This window comes from Chrysochloris asiatica, unplaced genomic scaffold (assembly GCF_000296735.1).
Source record: "Chrysochloris asiatica unplaced genomic scaffold, ChrAsi1.0 scaffold00007, whole genome shotgun sequence".
Taxonomy (NCBI): domain Eukaryota; kingdom Metazoa; phylum Chordata; class Mammalia; order Afrosoricida; family Chrysochloridae; genus Chrysochloris; species Chrysochloris asiatica.
Window position 1 is genome coordinate 10,399,676 of NW_006408525.1, and position 10,551 is coordinate 10,410,226.

General features: G+C 41.0%; 1 protein-coding gene across 1 annotated transcript in view; it reads right to left on the reverse strand.

Annotated features, from left to right (window-relative positions):
- RAD51C (RAD51 paralog C) overlaps positions 1–9,890 on the reverse strand; it is a 50,795-nt gene extending 40,905 nt beyond the window's left edge. Inside the window, exons 1-2 of the mRNA XM_006832383.1 lie at positions 9,771–9,890; positions 4,943–5,201 (exon numbers count right to left, since the gene is read on the reverse strand). Of these exons, the coding sequence (XP_006832446.1) occupies positions 4,943–5,201; positions 9,771–9,888 (377 nt within the window). The 5' untranslated portion in view covers positions 9,889–9,890. The remainder of the gene's footprint in view (positions 1–4,942; positions 5,202–9,770) is intronic.
- Between the last annotated feature and the right edge of the window lie 661 nt (positions 9,891–10,551).

The following is a 10,551-nucleotide window of genomic DNA, read 5'->3' on the forward strand; positions in this document are numbered from 1 at the left end:
ACACTGGAGACTAGAGCTGAGAGTGAAGCATCCAGCTGATATAAAGTGGAGGGAGGCATGCAAGAATGTCCAGACTTGCAGATAATACCCACTTGACCTAGCTTGGATGGCTTGATGATCAGAACTTGACTAGAGGGAAATAAAGAAGTTTGACACAGGGGAAAAAAAAACAACAAAAAAGTCAGAATTGAAGGAAAACTCTTCAACATAATTAAGAGCATATATATAAATCCAACTCCCAACATGGCTCTCAATGGATAGAAACTGAAAGCATTCCCTTTGCAAACAGGAACCAGACAAGGATGCTTGTTAACACCATCCTAGTATTATAATCTTAGCCAATAAGGCAAGAAAGAGAAATTAAAGACATCTAAATTGGCACAGAAGTAAAACTGCCTCTATTTGCAGATGATATACTCCTATCCAGAGAAAATCCTTTAAGACTCAGCAAGAAAATTATTGGAACTCCTTGAAAGATTCAGCAAAGTGGCAGGGTACAAGATAAATAAACAATAATCAGTTGGATTCCTATACGCTAATAAAAATAGCTCTGAAAAAGAAATTAGGAAAACAATACCATTTACTCATATTTACTTAGGAATAAATCTAACCAGAGAAACAAAAGACCTATACAAAGAAAACTACAAAACTACAAGAAACCAAAAGAGACTTAAAAAATAAAAGAATATACCACACTAACTGTGAAACCTAGAACTAAAAAGATCATCAATGAAAAACACAGGGACAAACTTAGGAGCTCTGATGCACTGCATAAATACACTACATAACTGAAAACAGACAAACAGAAGACAAAATAGATGACTGGGACCTCCAAAAAATTAGACACTTATATGCATCAAGGACTCCTGGTGTGGCACTGTAGGATCAGCACTGGACTGTGAATCACTATGTCGGCAGTTCAAATTCACCAGCTGCTCCTTGGAAACCCTATGCAGGGTTGCTATGAGTCAGAACTGACTCAATGGCACTTAACAACAACATGTGCATTAAAGGATTTCACCATAAAAGTAAAAAGAGAACCCAAAGACTGGGAAAAAGGTTTGGCAGTAACATATTAGACAAAGGACTACTTTCTAAAATATATAGAACACTTCAATATCTCAACAAAATGATGACAAATTATCCAATTAAAAAATGAGTAGACAACATGAACAGACACTTCACTAAAGAAGACATTCAGAAGGTCAACAAACATATAAAGAAAAGTTCATGATCATTTGTGATTGTTGTTGAGTGAGTTGGTTCTAACTCATAGGAACCCTGTATATCCTTGCAGTTCAAACTGACCTTGTGGTCAAGGGCTTATCCTACAGAGCCACAGCAGGACTCCATTATCTGCTAATCAAGACAACAATGAGATATCATCTTTGTTGTTGTTGTTAAGTGCTTACTACAGCATTAATAGCAAAGTGCAGAAAACAAATGCTGATGAGTGTATGGAGTGACTGGGACCCTCCTACTACACTGCTGATGGGACTGTAAAATGGTGCGGATCACTGTAGAAAACAGTATGGTGTTTTCTCAAAAAGGTGGAAATAGAAATACCATATAATACAGCAATCCTCTACTTGGTATATACCCTCAAGAAATAAGACATGGCACCTTCATTTCAAATGTGACACAAATGGACACATGACACACCCATGTTCAATGCAGCACTACTCATAATAGCAAATAAAGATGGGGACAGGCTAAACGCTCATCAACAGAAGCATGGTTAAACAAACTTTGGTATATACACACAATGGAATACTACCCAAAGTTGAAAAGTAATGCTGAATCTGCATAACATCTCACAACATGGATAAGCCTGAAGGACAGTATGCTGAGTGAAATTAGTCAATCACAAAAGGACAAATATATAATGAAACCAATGTTGTAAAAAGTTAAGGAAAAATATTCCTGATAAAAGAAACATTTTATGATGGTCCTGGTGTAGCACTGTAGGATTAACACTGGGCCAACAAGGTCATTTGAACCACAAGGGTGGTGGTTCAAACTCACCAGCCACTTTCAGAAACTCTATACAGGGTTACTATGAGTCAAAACCAACTTTACAACACTTAACAACAACCACAACCAGGGTGGGGGGTGGATGGCTGGGGGTAGACACGTTAACATGGGTAATGGGGCAGGCAACATAGAACAAGCGAGAGGTTGACAGAGGAAAGATGAAAAGTAGCAAGACAGAGAATAATGCAAGAGGTCAAGTGAAAAAGGCAAATACTGTTAAATAATGGTACATGGAGGGAACTGCAATCATTGTACTGAAGCAAGATATACGATCTGTTGAATGTAAAACTGATGATCTGTTCTTCATTCAGGTGTAATTAAAAAGTTTTTAAAAAAATAAAGTTAATGATTAATTAACAAGTTAAAAAGAAAGAAAGTTAATCTAGGTGGAGAAAAGGTTGTAACCATTGAAAGAAGCAAGAGAATGATTCCAAGCTGTCTTTTAAATTATCTGAAATAGCTCACAAAAAATATTTTAAGAATAATTATCTACAAGATTGATTATGCATTGTGGTTGACAGCAAAGAAATCTGATTAGATGACTTCCAGATTAACCAGCGTGAAGAAGAGTAAAATGAGGATTAAAATTCACTAATTTGGAGTATTCTGTACAAACCCTTGAATAAAACTTGGGAACCAAAAAAATAAAGCATTAGTAATACCTAATCCAGCAAAGCATTTTGAGATGTCTTCAACTTTCAGTTAACTAATACACAGTGGTGGTGGAGGTGTGCCATCGAGTCAGTTCTGACTCACAGCAACCTATAGGGTTTCCAAGGCTGTAAATCTTTACAGGAGCAGAAAGCCTCATTTTTCTCCTGCTAATACTTATGTCCTCACATTTCACACTGACACTCTTAAACCAATTTTTCCGACACCAAATTAAAACTGCCTTCATATAAGGCTAAGGATATTTTTAACTTACTACATAAGTGGGACTGCTTGCCAGTCAGACACTACAGCTTAAAAAATGAAATGGCTTGCTCTCAGAAGTGTATTTGTATATTATAGGCGGAAAGAAAAGAGTAAAGGGAATCCTTTTTGTTGTTAAATGCTATGGAGTCAGTTCCATCTCATAGTGACCCTCTATAGGGTTTCCAAGGAGCAACTGATGAGTTTGGACCGCCAACCTTGTGGTTAACAGTCTAGTGCTTATCTACACCATACCAGGACTCCAAGAATACTTTTATAGGCAGGTACTTTTAGAGGCCTATTCTGTCAAACAGAAGTTTCTATTTTCCTCTTGTAATCCCTATTAAGGAGCGCTGTAAGTGAGGCCTGGACTTTGCAAGCAATCTAGTTGTTTCTCACAAAGACAGCTGTTCAACTCTCCCCTTACAGTAATACTCTGTAAGCAATGGAAATAAGAAAAAGTTGGTTCTAAAGCAAAAATCCCTTCTTTCCCCAGACTTTGCATTCCTATCTCTTAAGGTGTTTGGACAACAAAGTTTAAAGTTTAGAGACTACCTGAATAAGAAACCCTGAAAACAAGGGCTGTTGTGGTGTCGATGAGTTGGTTTCCACTTATTAGTGACCCTGCATAGGTTTCCAAGGAGCGGCTGGTATAGGTTTGAACTGCTAACTTTTTGGTTCAGTTCTTATCCTATAGCGCTACGCAGTACATGCAAAAAGTAGATACCTGATCTGACTTGACTGCTCAATTTCTCAAAGTGATATATAACGTCAGATACTCACATGGGAATCAACTGCTATTTGGATTAGAGGCAAACCGTGTCCAAAAGACCAGGATTAAGGGATTTTTAAAGGAGCTCTGGTAACGTAGTGGTTACGAATCGGGCTGCGAACCCTAAGGTCAGCATTTCGAAGCTTTCTACTCCCGTAAAGATTTACACCCTCGGAAACCCTGTACAGGGTCGCTATGGGTCGGAACCGACTCAATGGCACTTAACAACAACAACAATGGAGACTCAGGAGTCCTGATGTGGCATTGTAGGATAAATGGAATGCAAGGCAGTTTAAACCACAAGGTTGGCAGTTCAAACTCATCAGCCACTCCTTGGAAACCCTATACAAGGTCTCTAGGAGCTGGGGATTTGTGAGTTCAAGTCCCATTTAGGTCGCATGAGAATTCATTTTAGAGTCCTGGTGTGGTGCTGTATAATAATGCACTGGACAGCAAGGGTGATTTGAACTGCAAGGTTGGAGGTTCAAATCCATAAGCTGCTCCTTGGAAACCCTATACAGGGTTGCTATGAATTGACAGCACTTTACAACAAGAGTTTTTAGGTTTGTAGGAACAGAACTCTCTCTTATTATATAAAAGTCTAGTTTCAAACATTTGACTTCCAATTATAGCTTCAAGAATATAAAATAAAGCAGAAGACAGCCTGTGTACCTTAATGGTCATACTACAGGCTACAAAGGAAACATGTTTTTAAATGAAAATAATTGCATCTATTTTTTAAGATGGGTACTTAAGTAAGATCATGCTTCGTAGTGGGTCAGTGAAAAAGATGACGAACTCAATGAAATAGATTAATATAGTGGCTACAACAATGGGCTCTAGCATAGCAACAATTGTAAGGCTGGTATAGGACTGGGCAGGATTTTGTTCTATTTTACACAGGGTTGGTCTGAGTTGGAACTGATTTGATGGCACCTAACAACAATGGCACTGCAGGATAATGCGCTGGACCACAAGGTCAGTTGGAACTGCAAGGTCGGCAGTTCAAACCCACCAGCCACTCCTCAGAAACCCTATGCAGGGTTACTGCGAGGTAAAACTGACTGGATGGCACTAACAACAACAACTGTAATAATGGCAAAAGCAAATTATTTTTTTACACACACAAACATAAACTGTAGAGTCAATATATGCTTTCTCCTGACTACAGACTTACTTACATGAAACATTATTAAGCCCACCCTTAAGAGAAAAATATTTTACCATAATTGTGTTTTTCCAACACCTGGTGCACCACAAATTTCTGTTGTTTTCGTTAAGGGTACTCCACCTCCAAGAATATGATCTAGTGCTGAACAGAAGGTAATTATGAACCCCTGGGTGTGCTCCTGCTCGAGAAGCTCCAGTGCTGTACACTTCTTGCCTGACTCAGAGGTACCAGCAGGTCTCGGTGTAGTTGTGAGACGTTCTCTTCTTATTATTTGCAGCGTTTCTAAGGCTTCTTCTTTAGATATCCCAACTTCTGAAAGTAAAATAAAGAGAAAACAATGATTTTAGAGATTTAAAACTAACATTCCTGGTGTGGTACATAGGGTGAACACTAGACTGCATACCTGAAAGGTCAGCTGTTCAAACCCACCAGCTGCTCCTTTGAAAACCCTATACAGGACTGTTATGAGTCAGAACCAACTTGTTGGCACTCAGATGGGTTGTCTTAATTATAATTTTTGGGTTAACAAGAGAAATACCAAGAATAGAGAAACATAAAAATGTGACATTCTATTTAAGTTAATAAAGACATTTTGTCTATGTTCTCCTGGTCTTCACATAAAAGATATATCCATTACTTCAAACAAACTGTGGTACATACACACAATGGAATACTATGCTACCTTGAAGAACAACAAGGAAGCTGCAAGCCACCACATAACATGGATGAACCTTGAGGGCATTATGTTGAGTGAAATTAGTCAGTCACAAGAAGAGAAATACTGCATAGGACCACTACTGTAAAAGACTAAGGGAAAGAACCCATACTAAAGGAGGGTGAGGGGGATTCTTTGTTGATTATTGGGATGTTGGGGGTGAGGGAAGGGAGGGAGGGGAAGGTGGAACACAGGGCAGGGATTAGACACAGGATAGTTTGGGTGCTAGGGAGGGGGCAATATACAAGTAGGGAGAGGGGAATGGAAGAACAAAGCAGATGGGAGAACAATTAGACAAGTCTCAATGGGCTAAATGAGACAGAGGTAAATAATGATATATGCACAACTTGAGAACAACAGGGTTCTGGGATACAGAGATCGAGCCATGGTTGGAATGTGGAAAAGGGGGGAATAATATTAAGATGCTTGGCTGTCTTTTGAATCTTGGTTTTCCTTGCATTATATTATGAAATAGACACTGGAGGAGGAGAGAAAGGAATAGCGAAATGCATCACCATAGAAAGCTTGTAAGTCTGTCTTCTGCCTATAACTGATTGGAATAACAAGTTGGCTCCTGCGGAGCCTCTGCAATACATAAGACTATAGGTGGAAGCCTGAACCACATCCAGATCCCCAGAGATGGGAAATTCCCACTTGAAAGGACAAGCAGACCAACCTGGAGTGGCTACAAGAACAGAAGGTAATTCTTGAAAGAAAGACCTACAGGAAAAATATAAAACAACATAGGCAGACCAACTGTTACTACAAGAACAAGCAACATGCTTGCCCAGGAAACATCAAGGCAAGTGGTCGGGTCCCCTCAGTGCAAACCCCCTTCTAAGACTAAGACTCAATGGGAATACACAATCTGATTGGTGACCATGCTCGACACTGATAAGGGGAAGTGAGGGAAAAACAGCAATGAACCCGGGTGAAGACCTGGTTGGCCAGCAGTGTGGCAAGACCTGGGGACTCTTAGGCCCAGAGTCAATGATATAGCCACAGAGGACTAGAGTGGAGAGTGAAGCGTCCAGCTGATAAAAAGAGAGGGCATATGCATAAGAACACCCACACTTGCAGATAAAACCCACTTACCCTGGCTTCAGTGACTGGATGATCAGAGCTCAACCAGAAGTAAAAAGAAGAGGGGGAAAAAAAAAAAGTATTCTCATACAATTAGATGAACTTGACCTACACCTATGGAAGCAGTAGGTCAACAAGAATCATTCCCACCCCCTCCACACACAGAGTAGACAGGGATGGGCAACTTGGACATTGGCTACCCAAAATGGGGGGCGGGGGGCTACAAAGGCAAGAAGTGACTGGCTTACAAGCTTTCAAGAGGGAACCTAGATCCAGAGGGCCTGGAGGAAGGTAGACTCTCCAGTGAGTAGTATTCAATCTGACTAGGCAGGGCTGATGCAATGAAATGCAGATGGGTCTCTTGTGATACAATAGTGAGTAATTGTTATCAGAACTGATTGTGAGGGTTGGAAATGTAAAGGTAGAGACGTTTTATAGCAAGGAGGGGAGTGATTAACTTTTCAGTCTAGGAACGAAGGTCCCTAGGACCATCAAGGGAGAAGAGCAGAGAGCGGGACCCTACCCAGAGAAGCAGTGATGCCTGAAATGGAGCCAGAGATGATGACGTGGAGCGATGGAGCAGCTGGAGATTTTAGATCCAGAGATGGAGAGTGACTGTGTGCTGAAGACCTGGGGGGTACAGGGGAAGGATTACATGGAGGGGATTGTAACCATGGCAATGAGACTATACGCTAGAATGAATGTAAAACTAATGTGCTCCCATGTAAACTATCACATAATTCACAATAAAACATTTAAGAAAAAAAAAAAAAGATATATCCATTACTTCAGAAACAGAATTCAAAGAAAGCATCTCTGAGCTTTTCACAAGACTATCTCAGAAGGAGAAATAAAAATGTAATAGTAACATTTTCACTATCCCTTTTGGTCCGATGATGACATAATTATCTTGCTCTCATAAAGTATACAAATGATTTTTTTAGAAGAGAATGAAATTAACTTCTTTAACCTGCCTAAAATAAGGTATAACTTTGAAGTATATGGATTATCCATAATAAAAACTTTTCATAGAAACACTAGTGTGAAATTAATGTTATTTCAAACTATTGAATAATTACTTTATGTACAACTATCTTAAATACACAAGCTTTTTCAACTACATAATTTCCTTCCTATCTGACATGTGCCAGAGAAGAAGGATGGTAAATACAAAACAAGCTGATTAAAGAAACAATGGTGAGGGTGATTTCACTTAGCAAGTTTGGTAAATCAGAGCTGGAGCTGGAACACTGCTGTTGTTAGGTACAGTAGAGCCAGTTTTGGTATAACAAACAGAACACACCACTGCCTGGTCCTGTGCCACCTATACAATCATTGCTGTATTTGAGTCTATTGTTGATACAGACTATGAACTTGGTGCTAACAAATGATAATGGTGGTAATAAACATTTAAGAAATTAAGTTCCTATCCAATTTACTTAATTCCTGGTGTGGCACTGTAGGGATCAGCAATGAACTGTGAACCAGCCACAAGGTCAGCAGTTTAAACCCACCAGCTGCTCCTTGGAAAGCATTGTGATGCATCAGAGCAGACTCAACAGCACTTAACAATAACAATCCAATTTATGGGCATAAACACTAGAGTTAAGAGTGCTTGGATTTGCAAATCCTGATTGTACCACTTGCTGTGTGACTTTGGGCCAATTACTCCACTTCTCTGTGCCTCAAGTTTTGTACATCCAGAATGTACAGAGGTTTCTGACAACATTTAATCTACAGTGCTAAGGAACAATTTGGGATTGAAAAAAATTGGGAGGGAGATTACATAAAAGGTATGTCGCCTTTCCACTACTTCCCCCACATTAAAAGAAGCATCAGTTTCTCACTCTAATCCTATCAGGAATCCTGTTGTTTTTTTTCCCCAATTGGAACAGCGAAAATTTACAGTCTTTCTGGGTATCAATGTTTTTGTTGTTAAGTGCCGACGAGTCGATTCCGACCCATAGCGACCCTGTACAGGGTTTCCGAGGCTGTAAATCTTTACAGGAGCAGAACACCTCATCTTTCTTCCCCGGAGCAGCTGGTAGTTTCAGTATTTCCAAATTTAATTATTATGAACAAGTTTCTTAACCACCCATCAATTTCCTCTTCTATGTTGTTGTTAAGTGCCATCGAGTCAGTTCCAACTCACAGCAACCCTGTATAGGGTTTTTGAGGAGGAGTTGGTGGGTTTGAACAGCCGACCTTGCAGTTCAAACTGACCTTGCAGTCCAGTCATGTTGTTGTTAAGTGTCAAGTCGGTTCCCACTCATTTGTTGTTGCTATTAAGTGCCGTCGAATCAGTTCCGAACCCATAGCGACCCTCTAATAGGGTTTCCGAGGAGCAGCTGCCGAGCTTGAACTACTGACCTTGCGGTTCAAACAACACTGAAGTCCAGGACATTAAACCATTGCACCACACCAGGGCTAGTGACCCTGTATAAGGTTTCCGAGGAGCAACTGTTGGGTTCGAATCGCAGACCTTGGGGTTAGCAGTTTAGTGCTTACCCTACAGCGCCTACCAAGACTCCTCATCTATTGTTGTTGTTGTTAAGTGCTGTGGAGTTGATTCAGACCCATAGCGATCCTGTATGGGTTTAGAGGAGCTAGTTTAGAGGAGCCTCTGGTGAGCTTGACGCCGACCTTGAAGTTCAAACGGCTTTGCAGTCTGGTGCATTAACCCACAGCGCCACACCAGGACTCCCCTCATCTATAGGGTGGGCATAATAATTCAGTAAAGTTGTTGTTATTGTTATGTGCCGTGGAGTCTGTTCCGACTCATAGCTACCCTGTGCAGGGTTTCCGACAATGTAAATCTTTAAGGGAGCAGAAAGCCTCATCTTTCTCTAAATATGAGATAATCCTTAGGCTCTGAAACAAACAAAACAATCAGTAAACGTTTCCTCGACCATAGTCCTAATCGCTCAGATATTTTTAAGTGGAAAACACGGAGCCGTTGCACTTTGTAAACGCTGTCGCAGGAAGCAGGAAAATTTTGGTAGTGACTGGGCTAAACCTGAAGGCAGCGATGGAGGCGGCGCCGACCACAGCCCGTGTATCAGTTTGCCTTTGAGAATCGTTACCTTTGCTGAGCTCGGAAGGTTTCACCTCTAGGAGTTCCTCAGCAGTCTGAAAACCTGCAGACACCAATTTCACCCGCACGGCTGGGGACAACGGAAAACTCCCTAAATCCCGCTGCATTTCAAAGCAAGAAGCCTACGCACACAACCCCGGATAGCTAAACCCGGGACTGCACAACGATACAGATCCACACCACCCCGCGTCATATGACGTTGGACGCAAGGCGGAAGGGGCGGGGTCGGCGGCCTGGCTGCACGAGGCCTTAAAAGTTGGGACTCTTCTGTTACCTGCGAAGTTTTCACACTTAGGTACTATTTTCCTTGTACTATTTCCATTGTGATTTCTCCAAATCCCATTTAGAATTTTCCCACCAAACATATAATTTAAGAGTAAAAAAATAGTAGATGGAGACTGTAAAGAAAAGCTAGGCCCAAAGGACCCTAGGGACACATGAATGACATTTTCTCACTTACACCCTGACCTGTTGAATGGAAACTTTATTAAAGAGAAAGATTCGCTTCCCCCACCCCTAGTGATGATCACACACGCACACTGGTCAGTTACCGGTTTTCCTGTTGTGCAAAGTCCAGGGAAAGATCATATAAGACGTTATCTGTATTCTAGTCAAGGTTCTTTCCAACCCCCATCCCTCACCGCTCACCCTTTAACCTGCTACCACCAGTCCCCCCCACCCCACTTGCGCTTGCGCTTCTGTACCCCTCCAGTTTGCGCTTGCGTACCCCCTCCATCTTTCCCCTCCTCGTGAGGGATTGTGGGCCAACA